General features: G+C 43.9%; 1 protein-coding gene across 6 annotated transcripts in view; it reads right to left on the reverse strand.

The window, feature by feature from the left end:
• NTM (neurotrimin) overlaps window positions 1-22,074 on the reverse strand; it is a 929,477-nt gene that overhangs the window by 159,736 nt on the left and 747,667 nt on the right. For all 6 annotated transcript variants that reach the window (XM_037000867.2, XM_073239476.1, XM_073239473.1 and 3 more), the window contains one exon: window positions 5,680-5,912. In XM_037000867.2, the coding sequence (XP_036856762.2) occupies window positions 5,680-5,912 (233 nt within the window). The remainder of the gene's footprint in view (window positions 1-5,679; window positions 5,913-22,074) is intronic.

The raw sequence follows: 22,074 nt of genomic DNA on the forward strand, positions 1-22,074 counted from the left end.
GAAGAGAAGAGGTGCTTTGGGAAAGCGTTTTGGGATGGCAAATGTGACCTATTGTCACACAGGGCTATTGAAACCTGGAGGACACAGATGTACTCAGAAGGTGACTTTTGTTGGTTCACAACTGTATGATGATGTTTTCCTCCACCGTGGACTGAACTAGATGCAGCCTGAATGGAAATTAGTTGGTGCAAAAGTCTTCTCGGCCTGAATGGAAATTAGTTGGTGCAAAAGTCTTCTCGGCTGTATGGGAGCCTCGCAGGCCAAGAGGGCGTGTTGTATTCTGGGGTGATGTAGTTGAAGAGACAGATAGCTTTGCCTTCAGTATAAGGATTAGAGCACATTGTTCCCTTTGATATGCTGTGTTTCAAGTTTCTTTTGTTTAGCTTCGAGGTGGGGGAGTCTATGGGCACAGGTGTCTAGAAATTAAAAGTTATTGTTCCTGTTTTCTTAATCATAATAATGAGTTTGGCTTGACAAGGTTAATTAATTATTCAGGACTGGAAAGGAACACTATTACATATATCAGGAGGGTGAGAGGGGAGGAAGAACAGGAAGATAATAAAAAGTAAGGGCAAGAGTGCGCATGCCTTTTCACAGAGAAGACAAGTAGTGATTCTACAGCATCTTACTACGCTGATGGACAGTGACTGTAATGGGGTTTGTGGGGGGTACTTGGTGAAGAGGGGAGTCTTGTAAACATAATGTTCTTCATGTAATTGTAGATTAATGATAACAAAATGAATAAAATAAAGAAGTAAATGGTGGCGGAGGGAGGGGGGGGCTCCATTGTTTCCCAGTGACCTCTGTGCTGGATAGCTCCAGGGCCGGGCCCCTTTCTCCAGAACCCCACCAACACCTGGAAGGGACAGCCTGTCCCGGCTTCCTTCCTGCATTCCTGCCCATTCCACAGACATTAGCATGTCCTTCCTTTCACAGGAGCTTCAGAGCTGTTTGACTCCAAGTCAGGTAATTAACTCTCAAACAATGGCAGGGATTTTCAGATTAATTCTGCCCAGGAAGAAATAGGAAAGCTCATTTACAGCAAACAAAAGGGAAGAGTGATTAGATGCACTAATGACAAAACAGAGACCTTGAAACCTGATAATGAGGCCAAAACCTTTTATTATTATTATTATTATTATTACACCAATATCCCATTTTTATAAACACTGTATTCTAACACGCTGCATCACACAATCCTGTGAGATTAAAACCCCTCAGGGGCCTAAGCCAGGCCCCTGCACTTGGGTAACGAGGGCCTTGGCTAACCTGCAGACTACCAGGCCCGTTTTGCTGTGCCACCACACTGTGTGTTTTACTTTTAGAAATACAGTTAGGGCTTTTGAGATGCCTTTCACACTGCCCTTAATTTGGCAAACAATTCAGTCCCACAAAGTGTTTCACTCACTCTGTGCTTTCCAAGATCCACTCTCTTTCAAGACACAGGAGTATGGCCATTTTAGATACTCTGAGAAGCTTGGCTTGGCAGCAGGGTCAAGGGGAGAAAGAGTTAATATGCAGCTAGATTCTAGAAGCAAGCACTTATTAATTACACACCTAAAGCAGAACACCCTAAGGTCAAAAAGGGATGGAAATCATTAGACCCAAATTTTAATAAGTCAAATGGATCTCCTTCACTCTAGCCTAGAAGATTATGTTCTGCCTGCCTAAGTGGGTATGCAGTTCCATAGGTGGTTTTCCTTACCTTTTACAAGCTCATGAATAGAAGAGGTGGACCCACCAAAGAAACAAACAAAGCAAAACAGAAAAAGGAACTGAGCAGTTCTCTTTTTACCTGTACTACAAGGATATCAAGTATTATCAACAGATTTAAAACATATCCTGGATAACACAGCACACATCTAGAATTTGCCAATAGTGAACAGCTGTCCTGCAGGCTGAAGAACCGCAGATGATGCTTTCAGTGGAAGCTCTGGAAAACGAAGCAAGGAAAGGCGCCTGGCCCTCCACGCCTGTGCTGGAGCTAAAGAACAGACCAGTACTTAATAGCACTGGGAAATCTGGCTGCCCCATAAGTGGACCAGCCTGATCTCCATACAGGTCATTTCTAAATTCTATTAAAATGTCTAATCAAGTAGCATGGGGATGAGGACACCCACATTGCAGGCATTTGCAGCACATGGGTGCCCCAGAAAGATGTGGCCAACAACAGCCATATTTTCAGAAGCTATATTATTCCTGGGGATAATTTGGGCAAACAATATACAAGTCCACTTTCTCCACGTGAAAGGGAACTGACTCTTCAAAGGCAGCTTTTTATTTATCTTCATGGACTAGGTTTGGCCTGCGTGCCAGTAACCAGAGCTGTTCCTCAGTGATCACATACTGTCAGAGAAGGACAGCTGTGAGTGCAGCACACAGGACTGAAGGGTCTGACCCCTGGGCAAATGCAACGGCATCTCGGCTGCCAGCAAGAAGCAAGCACACTGAATCACAACCAGAGAGAAGAGCCAGTTCAAAGAACTAGTGAGTGAAAGGAAAGGAGCGACACACAGCAGCAATTCACTGGAGAATTCCGCTTTATTAGGGAAAGGTGCTGGGTTATGTAGGAAGGGGCATGGGGTGATTGTGGTGTTACTTCTACGGGACTTGTGGCTATTGGCTAGGTGCTGGGATTGGGAGGGGGGCGAGAGGTGATTGGGCTTCAGGTGGCGCCGGCAGGAACCGAGGACCCCCGAAGAGAAGCCGGAAGTTCGCCATCTTACTGGTGGGGGCCCTTCAGTGAGAAAGAAGGGGTATTTAATAGTAAAGGGAAAGATAGAATCCCAGCCATTAAGCAGCCGGCACAATACTATGGCAATGCCATTAATTTCCTTCTGTGTGGGCTCATTTCTACATGAAGTTGACTGCATATACGTAAATGGACATTCTCAAGGGTAGAATAGCAGTTTAGGTCTTTTTTAATGTTGCTACTGTGTGTGCGTGAGCGTGTGTTTAATGACCATAATAACATTTGAAAACTTTCTATGTCTGACTTGCACTCCAGCAGTGCTCTGTTCAGGGCTGAATAGCAACTTCAACAAAATCCAGACAGCCAGCTTCTGCTTGGGGAATTAGGGTTTATGTTCAGTACAATAAATGATCCCAATAGAAATCTTTTTTTTTTAATCCTGGTTGGTGACGCATCCTCTTTCCAAAACAGAAACAGGGGAGACTGACTCTATTTAGTTTGTCTGATTGCTTTTAAGAGGGGGGAACAGGTTGGCTCTGAAAAAACTATGGTCCCCTATTCATTAGAGTGTCAATAACACTCAGCCCAGGCATATCGACAGCAGGTTAGCTTGGGCTGAGTCTGTGTACAGGAGCAGTGCCTTTTTCAACCCAGCTTGTTTCCAGATCAATACACCCATCAGCATTTGAAAATTAGCACAAGATGAGATTCCAATACTCAGGGTGGTGTGTCATGCTAACAGGCCACCTAGCCAAGCCACAGATGTAAACACCTAGCTAGGGATTAGACATTTTCCATTAGCTCGGACATGAGCGGAGATTGATGTAGACCCCATTCCATCTCCCCAAACCCCCACACACAGAACCTGCTCTCTCTAAGCCTATATAAGACTTCTGTGCTGTAATTCCACCTATTTGCTTTAATAAACATTTATTAAATGCACTTTGCATAAGGCATTCCCCCAAGTACCCTGTGCGGAAGTGTGTGTGGGGGGGGGGGGCGGGCGGGGGGGGCTTATGAAAAAAAAATGTCAGAAACATGGTCCTTGTTTTCAAGGAGGCTTCAGCATTTTTCAGTATTGCTTCTATTTCCCAGTTCCACAGGCCCTGCTTCCAAAAGGAAATGTCTGTAATAGTGTATAGTCCCTAATCTCTCTGTCACTGCTAGATATTCTGCTCTCAACAGTAAGTGTGTGTGACGGGTAGGCACTGAGCAAGCACGTAGGGAACAGCTTCCGACGCACCCGGGGTACAGACTGGGAACCGCGCCACGGGACCCTTTGCGAAGCCTCCTCATCACAGAAATGTGATTTTCAAGCTTGTTGTGGCCAACTATGCACAATAAGAGAAGTATTTTGTATTAAAACACTGAAACAAAAATCTTACGTAACAGTAGTTGCTCTGCTTTTCTAATACCCTCTATTAGAGGCTTCTATTTCCTTTAAAAAATGCCGTTTGCACCCAGCAGTCTGAAAAACATTCCTGTAGAGAACCAATAAAAGAAAAGCCTTTATACTTTCCATTGGGAAAGAAAGAGTAAGGAAAAAAAATTAATGACAACAACTTGGTCTGACCAAGCTTTGCCACACCACGCGGGGCTCAGAGGTCCTACCGGCAGGAAACGGGTGGAGTTGGAGCCCAAGTCCCTCCTCTTCCTGCGTCCTCTCCTCACTGCCCAGCCAGCCTCGAGCTGCACAGCTCACATCCATGATCCAGGGGCTTCCTCCGGCCTCTCTCTGCGTCGGCTTTCCCTTAATTCCTCCAGCTCCTTTGCCTTCCTCCTTCTTAAATCTGCCCCTTGTTTCTCTAATCAATCGTCCAGCGACTCTTCCCCTTTTCCTGGGGTGCCCTGTCTGGGGGCAGCTGCAGGTGCCTGTGCAGCAGGAGCTTACTGCCCTGATCCCACAATTTAGCTGGATGAAGGGGATGCACAGTTGGACCCAGAAAGGAACCCCAGGGCAGGAGCCTGGTTCCACTGTTGAGGGTATACGCTTCAGAGGTAACAAAACTTCAGAGGTATTTGTTCCATTATAAAAGATGTTAAGAAAGTTAAAAAGTAACAACACTATTGGAAATAATAATAATAGCTAACACAACCACACCTCTCTACCAGGCCCTCTTCTATGTTTTTCACATTAGTACATGTACAATGTAATGCTCACCACAGCTCCTAACAACGACTCCATTTTACAGAAGGAAATCCTAAGGCCCACTTAGTAACTGGATGAAGGTCTCACAGCCAGACAGCAGCCGCATCTGATTCTGAGCTTTTTACTCCCTGTGAGGAAGCCATCCATTCTGGGTATGTTGTCTGAATGCCCCAGGGCCAGCTCTGCTTCCTGGGGAGCAGACAAGCACCAGTCCCAGGGGCTGGGAAGCACACAGAGCCAACCAAGAGAGACGCAGAAATGAAGCAAATACACAGCCTCAAAAGCTGGGGCCGATGAAGAGGAGGGATTCGGGGTACCACCAAACCAGGGAGAACGAGACCCAGGGACTGAGGGAAGAATGCAGGATCAGAAAGGCAGGGAGTGAGAGAGGATGCAGGCCTTCTGGAGGCCGTGGAGGAGGAGGCTGTGGAGGTGCATCCCAGGTAGGTGCCCAGAACATCTGTGGTCAGCCCTGCTTTCTTTGAAGGCTGTGGGAGTGTGTGGCATATGTATAGTGCCAGAAAGCAAAAATACTTGTCTTAAAATAAAGCATGCTTAGAGTCAGATTAAAAAAAACTTTAGAGGAGAAAAAAGGCAGAGAAAGCAATAATTAGAAGATAATTTTCTGAGAAAATATATTATTGGAACAAAAGCAAAAGAAAAAAATTCCTAGTCCTATTCAATGGGGAAATTATTTGAAAATTCAGCTTCTAACAGCAAAATGACAATTAAGAAGTTGTCCTGGCAGGTAGAACATACAGAACTCATCTCTGTTGAGGATCCTGGAAAAAGTGTTCACCACAGGCTGGACCCGGATGGCCTGCCAAGCTCCGCCTACCTTGCACAATGAGGTGGACCCGCGAGGTCTTCGGGTGGTTGTCCGTCTGCACAGAGCAGGTGTATGGGCCCTCGTCATACACATCCACGTTCTGGATCTCGATGCTGTACTGGGTTTGGGTGTTGCTCAGGAGGACAACGCGTGGGTCCAGGCACCACTTGTCATTCCCAGCATAGAGGATGGTGCTGCGGTTTAGCCAGGCCACCCGGGTGACCCGGTTGTCAATCGTGCACCTGGAAGGAAGACCAGATGCGTAAGTCAAGGGACCAGAGGGAACAGGGGTCTGTCAGAGTGGGGTCTTCTTGGCAAGGCTGAGATGACCTTTGGGGCCTTGTCTCTGCCCCCTGCCCCCAATATACACATACATTTCCTGTTTGTCATAGGTGCAGTTTCTGGAATTCAGCAGTAGAGGTCTTATGGGATTACAGCTTCAGAACATTAGCTCTCTCAGACATCTGGGTCTTGAGCAGTTCAGGGCTTCTGAAACCACCTGAGCACAGGGTGACTTCTAAAGCCCTACCTATCTAATAGTTATAACCTGGAAGCATCTTCCATACCCAGAATAGCTGGGCCCTGGCAGCACCATTAGCCCTTTCTTTGCTTAAGGATTTCCACGACATGCATGATGATAATCCCTCACACTGTCTTCTAGTGTTTCAGGGGTACTAAGTCATTCAGTACTTACAACAACCCATGAGGAAGCCTTTGTTGGTAAAAGGATTTGCAAAATAAAGAAAATAATAATTCCTCCAAGTTATACAGATAATATGTGCTAGATCACAGATCCAGATTTTAACCACAAAATGTTATTCCCTTCATCGTCAAAGAGTGAATCCCAACAGAAGGCCTCTGAAGTCAAAACTAAATATGGACCACCACCATTGCCATTTTTCTTCACAAACCCAGGGAAAGAAAAATGTTCAATTATCGCTAGACTAAAAGCATTTTCCCAAATCTCAAAACTGTTTGCACATGCAAAAATAGATTTTCTTTCTTTTATTTTATTTTATTTTATTTTTTTTTTTTTTTTTTTTTTTTTTTTTTTTTTTGAGAGGGCATCTCTCATATTTATTGATCAAATGGTTGTTAACAACAATAAAATTCAGTATAGGGGGGTCAATGCTCAATGTACAATCATTAATCCATCTCAAGCCTAATTCTCGTCAGTCTCCAATCTTCTGAAGCATAACGAACAAGTTCTTACATGGTGAACGAATTCTTACAGAGTGAATAAATTCTTACATGGTGAACAGTACAAGGGCATTCATCACAGAAACTTTCGGTTTTGATCATGCAATATGACCTATAAACCATCAGGTCAAATATGAATATTCATTTGATTTTTGTACTTGATTTATATGTTGATCCCACATTTCTCCTATTATTATTATTATTTTTATTTTTAATAAAATGCTGAAGTGGTAGGTAGATGCAAGATAAAGGTAGAAAACATAGTTTAGTGCTGTAAGAAGGCAAATGTAGATGATCAGATGATCAGGTGTGTGCCTATGGACTAAGTATTAATCCAGGCTAGACAAGGGCAGCAAGACATCCACGGATGCAGAAGATTTCTCTCAAAGCAGGGGGGGTGAGGTTCTGAGCCTCACCTCTGTTGATCCCCAAATTCTCACCTGATGGCCCCCCTGCGACTGTGCCTGTCTTAGGTTGTTCCTCCCTTGAGGAATCTTACCCGTCTCTGGCTAACCAGTCATCTTCCGGGGCCATACAGGGAAATGTAAAGTTGGTAAGTGAGAGAGAAGCCATATTGTTTGCAAAGGTTAGCTTTTAACTTCTTTGCAGATTTATGCCCTGTGGCTTCTATGCCCAGCACTTGTCTCGAGGTATCTTTACCACCTGGAGGAATTATGATACTCGGTAAATTCGATATGAGGCACGAATTCTATTTAAGGTTTGTAATTAGGAAGGAAGAAGAAAAGCTATAGATGTAGCATATGAAGGAAACTTGGGAGGATTGATTATTTCTTTGACATATCTTCTTGTATAGTACCTTAAGTATGTACAGGTTTTAAACTACTAACTAATTTGCACACACATATTAACATAATAGGAATACGGTGACATAAACAAAGCAAATCTATAATTACCAGCCATCTCCAGTGAAGCCAAGAAAACCATTTAGGCACCCTAGGCATTTGTGAAAATTTATCTATGATATGATGGATATTTTCGAACTGTACTTGAACCATCAGACAAATTAAAGCAGCCCATTTCTGGGATCTGTTCACATCCCATATGTTCTTTTAACCATAGATAGTCTATAGTCATGAGATTTTGGGGTGCTACAACTTGCACCCCTCCCAACTCCTGGTTGAGTTCCAACAGTACAGATCCAGTCAAATTCGTTGTCTCACTGTATGCACATGCCAGCCTAGACATCTCCCTCCTCCTTCTTATGGCAAGTCCAGGAGACGGTGGGCTGGATGCAGCCACAACCGCAGCATCGTCCGGATCCCTGTGGAGGCTTTTTGATGATCATCCCCCGGCACGAGTCCTCCAGAGAGTGCTGATGCCGGAAGCTCCTCCTCATATCGTATCTTAGTTCATTTTCTGGGTATCCAAGCTAGGCCTTGATCTTCTGCCTAGAAACAAACAGACCCTTTGCCCACACTTTGACATGCCCTCTATACCACTGTGCAGAACTCATTGGAGGTCAGCACACAGTAACTGCTTTTTTTTTTTTTTTTTAATTAAGAGAAAGGAATATTATCAGAAAAGAGTACCTCCATAGCTGATCATCTGACACCCTTTAAGTGATCAACATTAAGGATATTTAAAGCATGCGTTGATCTTTGATTTACCAATAGTTTTATCCTGTTAAGGAGTAATCCCCCTTTTCTTTCTTTCTTTCTTTTTTTTTTTTAATTTTTAATCTACACTTACCTGAAGAATACTATGTTTACTATGCTCTCCCCTATATCAGGTCCCCCCTAACAACCACATTACGGTTACTGTCCATCAGCTTAGCAAAATGTGGTAGAGTCACTACTTGTCCTCTCTGTGTTGTGCAGCCCACCCTCCCCTTTCTCCCTCCCCCCCATGCATGCTAATCTTAATACCCCCCTTCTTCTTCCCCCCCCTTATCCCTCCCTGCCCACCCATCCTCCCCAGTTCCTTTCCCTTTGGTACCTGTTAGTCCATTTTTGGGTTCTGTAATTCTGCTGCTGTTTTGTTCCTTCAGTTTTTCCTTTGTTCCTATACTCCTCAGATGAGTGAAATCATTTGGTATTTCTCTTTCTCCGCTTGGCTTATTTCACTGAGCATAATACTCTCCAGCTCCATCCATGTTGCTGCAAATGGTTGGATTTTTCCACTTCTTATGGCTGAGTAGTATTCCATTGTGTATATGTACCACATCTTCTTTATCCATTCATCTACAGATGGACATTTAGGTTGCTTCCAATTCTTGGCTATTGTAAATAGTGCTGCGATAAACATAGGAGTGCATCTGTCTTTCTCAAACTTGATTGCTGCGTTCTTAGGGTAAATTCCTAGGAGTGGAATTCCTGGGTCAAATGGTAGGTCTGTTTTGAGCATTTTGATGCACCTCCATACTGCTTTCCACAATGGTTGAACTAATTTACATTCCCACCAGCAGTGTAGGAGGGTTCCCCTTTCTCCACAGCCTCGCCAACATTTGTTGTTGTTTGTCTTTTGGATGGCAGCTATCCTTACTGGTGTGAGGTGATACCTCATTGTAGTTTTAATTTGCATTTCTCTGATAATTAGCGATGTGGAGCATCTTTTCATGTGTCTCTTGGCCATCTGTATTTCTTTTTTGGAGAACTGTCTGTTCAGTTCCTCTGCCCATTTTTTAATTGGGTTATTTGTTTTTTGTTTGTTGAGGCGTGTGAGCTCTTTATATATTCTGGACGTCAAGCCTTTATCAGATCTGTCATTTTCAAATATATTCTCCCATACTGTAGGGTTCCTTTTTGTTCTATTGATGGTGTCTTTCGCTGTACAGAAGCTTTTCAGCTTAATGTAGTCCCACTTGCTCATTTTTGCTGTTGTTTTCCTTGCCCGGGGAGATATGTTCAAGAAGAGATCACTCATGTTTATGTCTAAGAGGTTTTTGCCTATGTTTTTTTCCAAGAGTTTAATGGTTTCGTGACTTACATTCAGGTCTTTGATCCATTTTGAGTTTACCTTTGTATATGGGGTTAGACAATGGTCCAGTTTCATTCTCCTACATGTAGCTGTCCAGTTTTGCCAGCACCATCTGTTGAAGAGACTGTCATTTTGCCATTGTATGTCCATGGCTCCTTTATCAAATATTAATTGACCATATATGTTTGGGTTAATTTCTGGGGTCTCTAATCTGTTCCACTGGTCTGTGGCTCTGTTCTTGTGCCAGTACCAAATTGTCTTGATTACTATGGCTTTGTAGTAGAGCTTGAAGTTGGGGAGTGAGATCCCCCCTACTTTATTCTTCTTTTTCAGGATTGCTTTGGCTATTCGGGGTCTTTGGTGTTTCCATATGAATTTTTGAATTATTTGTTCCAATTCATTGAAGAATGTTGCTGGTAATTTGAGAGGGATTGCATCAAATTTGTATATTGCTTTCGGCAGGATGGCCATTTTGACGATATTAATTCTTCCTAGCCATGAGCATGGGATGAGTTTCCATTTATTAGTGTCCCCTTTAATTTCTCTTAAGAGTGACTTGTAGTTTTCAGAGTATAAGTCTTTCACTTCCTTGGTTAGGTTTATTCCTAGGTATTTTATTCTTTTTGATGCAATGGTGAATGGAATTGTTTTCCTGATTTCTCTTTCTATTGATTCGTTGTTAGTGTATAGGAAAGCTACAGATTTCTGTGTGTTGATTTTGTATCCTGCAACTTTGCTGTATTCCGATATCAGTTCTAGTAGTTTTGGAGTGGAGTCTTTAGGGTTTTTTATGTACAGTATCATATCATCTGCAAATAGTGACAGTTTAACTTCTTCTTTACCAATCTGGATTCCTTGTATTTCTTTGTTTTGTCTGATTGCCGTGGCTAGGACCTCCAGTACTATGTTAAATAACAGTGGGGAGAGTGGGCATCCCTGTCTGGTTCCCGATCTCAGTGGAAATGCTTTCAGCTTCTCGCTGTTCAGTATAATGCTGGCTGTGGGTTTATCATATATGGCCTTTATTATGTTGAGGTACTTGCCCTCTATTCCCATTTTGCTGAGAGTTTTTATCATGAATGGATGTTGAATTTTGTCAAATGCTTTTTCAGCATCTATGGAGATGATCATGTGGTTTTTGTCTTTCTTTTTGTTGATGTGGTGGATGATGTTGATGGATTTTCGAATGTTGTGCCATCCTTGCATCCCTGGGATGAACCCCACTTGGTCATGGTGTATGATCCTTTTGATATACTGTTGAATTCTGTTTGCTAATATTTTATTGAGTATTTTTGCATCTACATTCATCAGGGATATTGGTCTGTAATTTTCTTTTTTGGTGGGGTCTTTTCCTGGTTTTGGTATTAGGGTGATGTTGGCTTCATAGAATGAGTTTGGGAGTATTCCCTCTTCTTCTATTTTGTGGAACACTTTAAGGAGAATGGGTATTATGTCTTCTCTGTGTGTCTGATAAAATTCCGAGGTAAATCCGTCCGGCCCCGGGGTTTTGTTCTTGGGTAGTTTTTTGATTACTGTTTCAATTTCTTTGCTTGTAATTGGTTTGTTTAACTTTTGTGTTTCTTCCTTGGTCAGTCTTGGAAGGTTGTATTTTTCTAGGAAGTTGTCCATTTCTTCTAGGTTTTCCAGCTTGTTGGCATATAGGTTTTCATAGTAGTCTTTAATAATTCTTTGTATTTCTGTGGAGTCTGTCGTGATTTTTCCATTCTCATTTCTGATTATGTTGATTTGTGTTGACTCTCTTTTTCTCTTAATAAGTTGGGCTAGAGGCTTATCTATTTTGTTTATTTTCTCAAAGAACCAGCTCTTGGTTTCGTTGATTTTTGCTATTGTTTTATTCTTCTCAATTTTGTTTATTTCTTCTCTGATCTTTATTATGTCCCTCCTTCTGCTGACTTTAGGCCTCATTTGTTCTTCTTTTTCCAGTTTTAATAATTGTGATGTTAGACTATTCATTTGGGATTGTTCTTCCTTCTTCAAGTGTGCCTGGATTGCTATATACTTTCCTCTTAAGACTGCTTTCGCTGCATCCCACAGAAGTTGGGGCTTAGTGTTGTTGTTGTCATTTGTTTCTATATATTCCTTGATCTCTATTTTGATTTGTTCATTGATCCATTGATTATTTAGTAGCATGTTGTTAAGCCTCCATGTGTTTGTGAGCCTTTTTGTTTTCTTTGTAGAATTTATTTCTACTTTCATACCTTTGTGGTCTGAAAAATTGGTTGGTAGAATTTCAATATTGTGGAATTTACTGAGGCTCTTTTTGTGAGCTAGTATGTGGTCTATTCTGGAGAATGTTCCATGTGCACTTGAGAAGAATGTATATCCTGTTGCTTTTGGATGTAAAGTTCTATAGATGTCTATTAGGTCCATCTGTTCTAGTGTGTTGTTCAGTGCCTGTGTGTCTTTACTTATTTTCTGCCCAGTGGATCTATCCTTTGGGGTGAGTGGTGTGTTGAAGTCTCCTACAATGAATGCATTGCAGTCTATTTCCCTCTTTAGTTCTGTTAGTATTTGCTTCACATATGCTGGTGCTCCTGTATTGGGTGCATATATATTTAGAATGGTTATATCCTCTTGTTGGACTAAGCCCTTTATCATTATGTAGTGGCCTTCTTTATCTCTTGTTACTTTCTTTGTTTTGAAGTCTATTTTGTCTGATATTAGTACTGCAACCCCTGCTTTCTTCTCACTGTTGTTTGCCTGAAATATGTTTTTCCATCCCTTGACTTTTAGTCTATGCTTATCTTTGGGTTTAAGGTGAGTTTCTTGTAAGCAGCATATAGATGGGTCTTGCTTTTTTATCCATTCTATTACTCTATGTCTTTTGATTGGTGCATTAAGTCCATTTACATTTAGGGTGACTATTGAAAGATATGTACTTATTGCCATTGCAGGCTTTAGATTCATGGTTACCAAAGGTTCAAGGTTAGCTTCTTTAGTATCTTACTGCCTAACTTAGCTCGCTTATTGAGCTGTTATATACACTGTCTGGAGAGTCTTTTCTTCTCTCCCTTCTTATTCCTCCTCCTCCATTCTTCATATGTTGTGTGTTTTGTTCTGTGCTCTTTTTAGGGGTGCTCCCATCTAGAGCAGTCCCTGTAGGATGCCCTGTAGAGGTGGTTTGTGGGAAGCAAATTCCCTCAGCTTTTGCTTGTCTGGGAATTGTTTGATCCCACCATCATATTTAAATGATAGTCGTGCTGGATACAGTATCCTTGGTTCAAGGCCCTTCTGTTTCATTGCATTAAGTATATCATGCCATTCTCTTCTGGCCTGTAGGGTTTCTGTTGAGAAGTCTGATGTTAGCCTGATTGGTTTTCCTTTATAGGTGACCTTTTTCTCTCTAGCTGCCTTTAAAACTCTTTCCTTGTCCTTGATCTTTGCCATTTTAATTATTATGTGTCTTGGTGTTGTCCTCCTTGGATCCTTTCTGTTGGGGGTTCTGTATAATTCCATGGTCTGTTCGATTATTTCCTCCCCCAGTTTGGGGAAGTTTTCAGCAATTATTTCTTCAAAGACACTTTCTATCCCTTTTCCTCTTTCTTCCTCTTCTGGTATCCCTATAATACGAATGTTTTTCCTTTTGTATTGGTCACATATTTCTCTTAGTGTTGTTTCATTCCTGGAGATCCTTTTATCTCTCTCTATGTCAGCTTCTATACGTTCCTGTTCTCTGGCTTCTATTCCTTCAATGGCCTCTTGCATCTTATCCATTCTGCTTATAAATCCTTCCAGGGATTGTTTCACTTCTGTGATCTCTTTCCTGACATCTGTGATCTCCTTCCGGACTTCATCCCACTGCTCTTGCATTTTTCTCTGCATCTCATCCCACTGCTCTTGCATTTTTCTCTGCATCTCATCCCATTGCTCTTGCATTTTTCTCTGCATCTCTGTCAGCATGTTCATGATTTTTATTTTGAATTCTTTTTCAGGAAGACTAGTTAGGTCTGTCTCCTTCTCAGGTGTTGTCTCTGTGATCTTTGTCTGCCTGTAGTTTTGCCTTTTCATGGTGATAGAGATAGTTTGCAGAGCTGGTACAAGTGACCGCTGGAAGAGCTTCCCTTCTTGTTGGTTTGTAGCCTTTTCCTGGGAGAATAGCGACCTCTAGTGGCTTGTGCTGGGCAGCTGCGCGCAGACAGGGCTTCTGCTTCCTGCCCAGTTGCTTTGGGGTTTATCTCCGCTGTTGCTGTGGGCTTGGCCTGGCTGGGGCTGTTCCTCCAAAATGGTGGAGCCCCGTTGGAGGGGGAGCAGCCAGGAGACTATTTATCTCCGTAAGGGGCCTCTGTGCTCCCTGCTGCCCAGGGGGTTAGAGTGCCCAGAGATCCCCAGATTCCCTGCTTCTGGTCTAAGTGACCTGTCCTGCCCCTTTAAGATTTCCAAAAAGCACTCTCCAAACCAAAACAACAGCAGCAACAATGAGAGAGGGAACAGAAAGAAAGAGAAAAAAAAAGGAAAAAAAAAGGGGAAAAACAAGCGATTTTTTTTTTTTTTTTTTTTTGTCCTCAGGTGCCGGTCCCAGGCACCCGCTCACTGGTCCTGCTGCCCTGTCTCCCTAGCACCAGGGTCCCTGTCCTTTCAAGGCTTCCAAAAAGCACCCACCCACCGGTCCCTCAGGGAAGGAACGCTCAATATTCTTTGTCCTCAGGCACTGGTCCCACGCACCCGCTCACCAGTCCCGCTGCCCTGCCTCCCTAGCACCGGGGTCCCTGTCCCTTCAAGGCTTCCAAAAAGCACTCGGCAAAAAGAGAGAAAAAAAGGGGGAAAAACGCGCGATTTCTTCCGTCCTCAGGTGCTGGTCTCAGGCACCCACCCACCGGTCCCACAGGGAAAAATGCGGGATATTCTTTGTCCTCAGGTGCCGGTCCCAGGCACCCGCTCACCAGTCCCGCCGCCCTGCCTCCCTAGCACCGGGGTCCCTGTCCCTTTTAGGCTTCCAAAAAGCACTCACAGAAAAGAGAAAAAAAAAAAAGGGGAAAAACGTGCGATTTCCTCTGTCCTCAAGTGCCGGTCTCAGGCACCCGCCCACCGGTCCCGCAGGGAAAAACGGGGGATATTCTTTGTCCTCAGGCGCCGGTCCCAGCCACCCGCTCACCAGTCCCGCCACCGTGCCTCCCTAGCACTGGGGTCCCCGTCCCTTCAAGGCTTCCAAAAAGCGCTCGCCAAAAAGAGAAAAAAAAAAAAGGGGAAAAACGCGCGACCTCCTCCGTCCTCAGGCACCGGTCTCAGGCACCCGCCCCCAGGTCTCGCAGGGAGAAACGCAGGATATTCTTTGTCCTCCGGCGCCGTTCCCAGGCACCTCCTCACCGGTCCCGCCACCCTGCCTCCCCAGCAACGGGGGCCCGTCCCTCTAAGGCTTCCAAAAAGCGCTCGCCAAAAAAAAAAAAAAAAAAACCGCTCCGGTTTCTCTCCACCCGCCGGGAGCCGGGGGGAGGGGCGCTCGGGTCCCGCCGGGCTGGGGCTTGTATCTTACCCCCTTCACAAGGCGCTGGGTTCTTGCAGGTGTGGATGTAGTCTGGATGTTGTCCTGTGTCCTGTGGTCTCTATTTTAGGAAGATTTTTCTTTGTTATATTTTCATAGCTCTATGTGTTTTTGGGAGGAGATTTCCACTGCTCTACTCACGCCGCCATCTTGGCTCCGCCCATGCTCTTTCTTTTATTTTTACATCTGGAGTCCCCAAATTGTAAAAACTCCCTTCTCTTTTCCTAACTTACAAATTTCCCAGCTTCTTTCGCCAAGTCCTAATCACATCTCTCTGTCTGTATTCATTTCCCTCTCTCACTAGACCAAGTACGTTCTATGGCCTCAGGCTAAATTCACAAACGCAGTGCCCTGATCCTAACTATAATGCTGGAAATAGCAATGCAGCACTGTATGTATAATGATGCCTCAAATTCATACATTCTTTGCAGTGTATGAAGTACTTTACATACATACTGTCTCAGTTCCAGTATGACATACATACAGTCTCCAGCATACATACATACTGTCTCAGTTCCAGATTCTTGAAGCAAAGCTGTAAGGTAGATGATCTTACCCATTCTCTACTTCAAAGATTAGGACTCCATCATTTGAAATGGTCTGGTGACTTGTTTCAGGCTAGAAAGCTAGGAAGCGACATTAGACTTCTCATCCAGGTCGTCTAATTCCTGGTCCTGTGTGCTCCTCTGAACGTGCAATGGTGCATTTTTCAGTGGGGAGGGATGGTTTCTCCCACTGCATTCTCAAAATGGACTCTGGACATAAAAAGCCTAAGAAACACTGCTGCTGTGCAGACCAGCTTCTCGGGCGGCCCCTCTTGAGCTGAGATACATCCTGTGCTGTGCATCCTTTCAGGCTGTATTTGTGTAAATGTCACACAATCATTGCAGGGCCACTCAGAAATCTGCGGGGAGCCTTGCTGAACGCCCCTGTGGGAAAACCGCTCAACCAGAAACACCTTTGCTCTGGAGTCCAGAAAATGTGCTGTTTATTGTGCTTTCTGGACAAAGCAGGATGGAAATGATAGAAGATGGAACTAGGGAAAGATCAGTATTTCTGGAAGTGGGCACAGACCGCTTGCATCAGAATCACATGAGGGGTTTGTTAGTCTCAGATTCTTAGTCTCTTCTTCTGCCCAACTGATTCAGAATCTTTGGGAGGCCTGAAATATGAATTTCTAACACTATCCCAGTTGGAATATATATCCCATATACCGACCAAAGTTTAAAAACTACAGGTGTACAGCAGTGTGTTTAGGACAAGCTACATAACTGGTAGGATTCACAGCAAAATGAAAATGCTGAGCCTTCTGTTAAAAAATTATTAAGACTTTCAAGATGATGAGAGCAGAACATTTAGCCAAGTGCAGGGCCCTTTTGAGTGCTGATTCGGTGTTTGCATAAATACATGGCCTCAATGGATTTTAAGCTTCACTGTACTCATGAATGCTTCTTGGAATCTCACTGAAATGCATATTCTGATTGGATGGGTCTGGGGGCTGGGGACTGAGATCCTGCAGTTTTAGACACTCCCGGGTGCTGCCAAGTAGCATACATGCATAGGTGAATCACATATATGTACATCAGCATTTGAGAAGCACTGAGTTAGCACTTCACTGTGCAAAAATGTGGTCAGAAAACAGCAAATCAGCATTGCCTGGGAGCTTGTTATTAATGCAGACTTTCAGGATCTACCTCAGATGTAGTGAATTGGAATCCGCATTTTAATAAGATCTCTAGTAACTAGGATGCACATGGAGTTTGGACTAATTCACAGTATACTCCAAGACTTGCTATTGGCTTTGATGGCAGTGCCCAGAATACACTCTGAAAGTGAGCAAGAGGCAGGGAAACACCTTCCCTTATAGTCCTCACAAACCTGATGCTCTTCCTGTCAGGCAGCCTTACCTGAAATGTCAATTTGTAACCACAGTGGCTTGAAATTCGTTAATAAAGACACACTCCACAGCTTACTAGTGCTAGTAAGGCACCCAGGATGTTATCAGTAATAAACGTAATGGTGTTCTGTGCTCTAAAGCTTGTCTGGATTCGAGCAGAGAAATTAGTGGATTTCATATCACTGGCTAATGTTTATGGAATACATGTCACATAATGCTTGGTGCCATGCCAGCCTATTATGTGCACTATTTTATCATCTCAAAAACTAGGTGGGATTCATTTATTATTGCACATTTACAGATGGGGTTAAATGAGGCTAAAGAATATCCAATAAGATCACACTGAAAATAAGCTGCAGAGAATCCGTTTTTTTTCTTCAGCCTCAGGGTTCTTGAACGTCCGTAAGGCTGCCCAAAAGCCCTATCACATTTAAATTTAACATGCATCAGAATCACCAGCAAACACTGATAAAATACAGATTGCTGGGCCGCTCTCTGGTCTGGAGACCACACTTAGAAAATCATTAATTTCAATAATTGGTTTCTGGAGAAATGAGAGCAGCAGAGAGAACAGGCACCAGGAAACGGCTCTTGTTTGAACAGTTTTCCATTACTTTACAGGAGAGAACATTCTTGTAACCAATATGTTCTGGGAAGCCAGAAGCAGAGTCCTCATTATTTTCTCCTCTAGCAGCTTAAATCTGACCAGAGACCCTGTGAATGGCCAGCCACGGTGCCGGAAATGCTGATCAACAGCCTCTAAACTGCTTGAGTAATTGTTTTTGATGTCCCCAGTGGGGGCATCTCACAGACTCTTGATGAATGCCAGAGGACTGTCCTGGGCCTCCTTGTGAGGGTCTAATTATTGGAAATTGACTGAAACGAAGTAGTCTCACCACACCATGCTTACGGGGCCAAGACGTTCATCCACAGATGTGCTAACGCTCCGAACACACCAATTTCCAGTGCAGTTATGCGGCCCCTGTGATGTCCTACACTGAGGGTTGGCATAGCTTCAGCTGTGGTTTTGGGCACATCCAAGGTCATGTTTAGATGTCCAAATTGTCACTGCCAGATATCAGTCTTGCTGTGTCTCTACAGAATTAATGCTGGTTTCTGCAGAGATGGATCATGAAGGTAACTTGGCAGCCAACCGCTATCTCCTCCTCATACCTGTCCCCATTATCTGTCTCATTTATCAAGTCTTCACAACAATGCAGAGGAGACAATTCTCCCAGGTTAAAGAAAAAAGGCAAAAGTGAGCAGAATGACTCTCTCAGCCCCATCAAATGCTTTTTAGTGGGGATTTGGCAGAAGATTGGGGTAGGAAATTCAGTCAACAGGCCCCCTTTTTATCAGAGACAGATCTTAATAAGGTTCTGCATATGACTCCTAAGCCACTTCATGGTATTTCATCTCCCTCAGGAAGGTGACTAACTATGCTATTAACTGGGAGCAGGTAAAGCTGGAAACTCAGCCTAGGGAACTGCAGCTGGAGGTGACCACTTGTCATCAGGGAAGCAGTCACAGGTCGTCATGAGGCAGGCCAGGAAGACAATGGAAAGCCAGAAAGAGCTGGCAGTGCCCTGCCCAAACCTTGAAAGCCTCTCGCCTCCCCCCACAATCTTGAGGTACATCAAGCCTCCACCCTGAGCATCCTTCCCGCTCATGCTGCCACACATAAAAAGAACAGAAGGGCAGCCTTTGCACACCTACACATTCTGGATCGAGCCTGGAACCTGAAAATCCCCAAACTTCAAGCATCTCTTGCTCTGAAAACCTCTTGCCCTCCCTTATGTCCATACTACAGCCTTCTGGCAAGTGGCCATCAGTGTTCCTGTGAGTGGTCTTTCCTCCCAGCAGGCCTGCTTTCCTCCCCTCCTGTGTGCAGACCCCATGGGCAGCCCATGGCCTGACCTATGCAACCTCCCACCAGGATCCAGTAGACAGAGAGCAAACCTGGGAGGGACACTTGTTTACCACCTCACGGCTGAGCCACAGCCTGTGCATCTACATGTACCCTGATCCTTTCTTAGAGAAGTCTCTTCCTAAAGAAAATAGGCTGAACACAGATCATCAAGGGTTCCCAGCCTGCACTGACCTTCAGTGATTTTCTTGTTCGATGAAACCTCATGTGTAGTTGACCAGAATAGGACCAGCCATCTGGTCCATGTCGGACCTTGCACCTGAGCACAGTGCTTACACTGTGCACAAAGCCAGTTGCTACACCTGTAATTTTCTGCAGCTGCACCAGTTGTGCCAAAGCTCTAAAAATGTAGCCCTTTATGTCCTTAAACTCTTCCTGATGAATAGCAGCTTTACTGCACTTGCTGCATTTATACAGAGGAATAGTAAAAAAATGGTTAAGCAATCCCAGGTTAAGTGCTGCAGAGATAACACCATAAAAGTATGGACTTGGGGCCTCAAGCTACTTTTGGATTTGAGGGTTGATGAAAGAGAGAGGGAGGGAGAAAAAAACCTGGAAATTGGGAAAAAATGGAGCAAATTTATCTGCTTGGAACCTTCTAAAGATAGACAAAGAGAGTGTTGAAATAAAGAGAAAGATATCCAAGAAAGGTTAAAATCCAGGACTGGTCTTTCTTAAATACACTGCCTGAAGATCTGAGGACTATAATGGATCCAGACAGTGGGTAATCCAACCGTTCTTTCTATTAAATGACCCTTTAACAGCTTTTGAAAAGCAACACGTCTCAAGCAAAGCTCGAGACTACAGTGAAGTAAGAGCTTCCGCCCTTCACAGCACCCGGTCACATTCTCCTCTTATCGTGCAGAAATGCTCCAGCTGCCCCAAAGTTTGGTCCTCTGAGCATTTGGCTCATGCCCCGCCCCTCCACTCAAGCTGCACAGGAAACATTATAATGTGGATGGCTCAGAAATACCAATACTCAGTTCTGTGCAGGCGGCAGTGCATCTTCCAGCTCCACGTCTGGGAAAAAACAACCAACAGACATGCCAGGACACATTGTCCTTGAGCTGCTGAAAATTCAAATACCATGGGCACCCTGTCTCTTTATGCAGGAGAAGCCTTCACTAGCGGGGCTGCTAATTTTGACCCTACTAAAATCTAAACTCATCCATAAAATTGGTTTGGTCAATCGGAGACGCAAACAGGGAACTTATACTCAGTTCACACCACGTCACATCCCTCAACCACTCCTTTTTTGCTTTCCATTAAAAAATGGATGTGTGCTATGAAATGTTTCTTAGTTATGAGAAAATGACAAGGCTGACCATTGCAGGGCGGAGCAGAAGGGGCTCTCATAATAGAGGGGCAAGGACGAGGCAGGCCAAAGCTGTGTGCATCCTGCAGTCAGGCACATGAGGCCAGCTGCAGTCCCAGCAACGGAGAGGGAGAAGACAGCTCTGAAGTCACACTGCTGGAATCCAAGTCCCAGCTCCATTCCTGTTGCCTCTCAAGGAGTTCTCTGGCCTCACTGGATTTGATTTCACTCATCTGCAATGGAAATAGCTTTCTTCCTGCATGCGGTCAATGAGAAGATTAAATGGGATCACTCATTTAAATGCATTGCTCCCTACGTAGTAAGAACCCGAATGGTAGGACTATATAATTTATTGTGCATACAACTTTCTCATCATAGGTGTATATACAGATATGTGTGACATCACTAACTAGATTGCAAGATCTCGGAAGGCAAGGCCCATGCCCTATTTTTTTCTCATGTGTCCTTACACTCAACATTATAATGCATATGAAACACTCAGTAAATATCTTTTGACTGATTGATTTTTTTTTATTTTTGTTAAAATCTCTCACCATTCACAAACTCCTGAAGAGAAAACAATCATGGTTCTATATCACTAGAGGCTCAGGTTGTCAGGATGACTACTCTGTATGTCGCCTCCAACCTGCATGTATAAACATACAATACACACACACCATTTATGCCTACTCATGCTTTGTGCAAATAAAACCAGTGTAGTCTGTAACCTTCCACTTCTTTCCTGTCTTGGAGATAAGTGGAAGACGCTTGGTTTTGTGGACCTCCAAAAAAGGTTCTCAATAAGCCCACCTATCCGTATGTCCTTTCTGTCCCCGTCAAATAAAATAGCATAGTCTCAAAACAAACTCTGCCAAATTAGGTGGGCCACAACTTTTCTGAAACCCGTACCACAATGCTTTGATTTATACCAGTGACAAAACCCAATGCTAGTCTAAATGCTGAAGGGGCTTGGGGCCTCTCAGTAGGTCATATCATACTTGTAAGCCAGAGCTACCACAACCTACTTTATTCAATAACCATTTTACACCCATGTGGCAAAGAAGGATCCTAAACTCAAGATGATCAGGTGATGCAACATCTCGATTCTGTCACATGACTGCAGATGGAAGCAACTGAAATTTTTCCCTAAGTGACCCAAGCCAGGACGCCTGGAAGCTTTTCTTTCCATTGTTTCCCAAACTTGTCCCAAACAGTCCAAATGTAGGTGTGGAGTCTCTTGAAGCCCTTGGCGGAGATGCACATTTCCTAGGCAAGAGAGCCCAGAAGGGACTTCACCTGACATTTGACCTCGGGCCCCAGTGAATGATCTGACAAGCCACCTCTCCCCCACCCCCTGCGGCTCCAGGTGTGACAGGCCCTGGGCAGAGTGGACTACTTCTCACAGTTCCTTGAGCACTTGGCTCACGTTTAGGATTCAGTGACTCCCTCATTTCCAATGCCCTTTCTTATCATGTATTAGATTCTTATCATGCATAACCTACTTCCCTATCAAGGCCCATTTGAAACGTTATTTTATATCCCCACTACTTTTTCTCTGTGAAAATGTTTAATCCTCCAGGAATGTCCTCTAGACACACTTTTATTCTCACATGTATTAATTGCAGTAT

Source organism: Manis javanica, chromosome 6, assembly GCF_040802235.1.
Source record: "Manis javanica isolate MJ-LG chromosome 6, MJ_LKY, whole genome shotgun sequence".
NCBI lineage: Eukaryota > Metazoa > Chordata > Mammalia > Pholidota > Manidae > Manis > Manis javanica.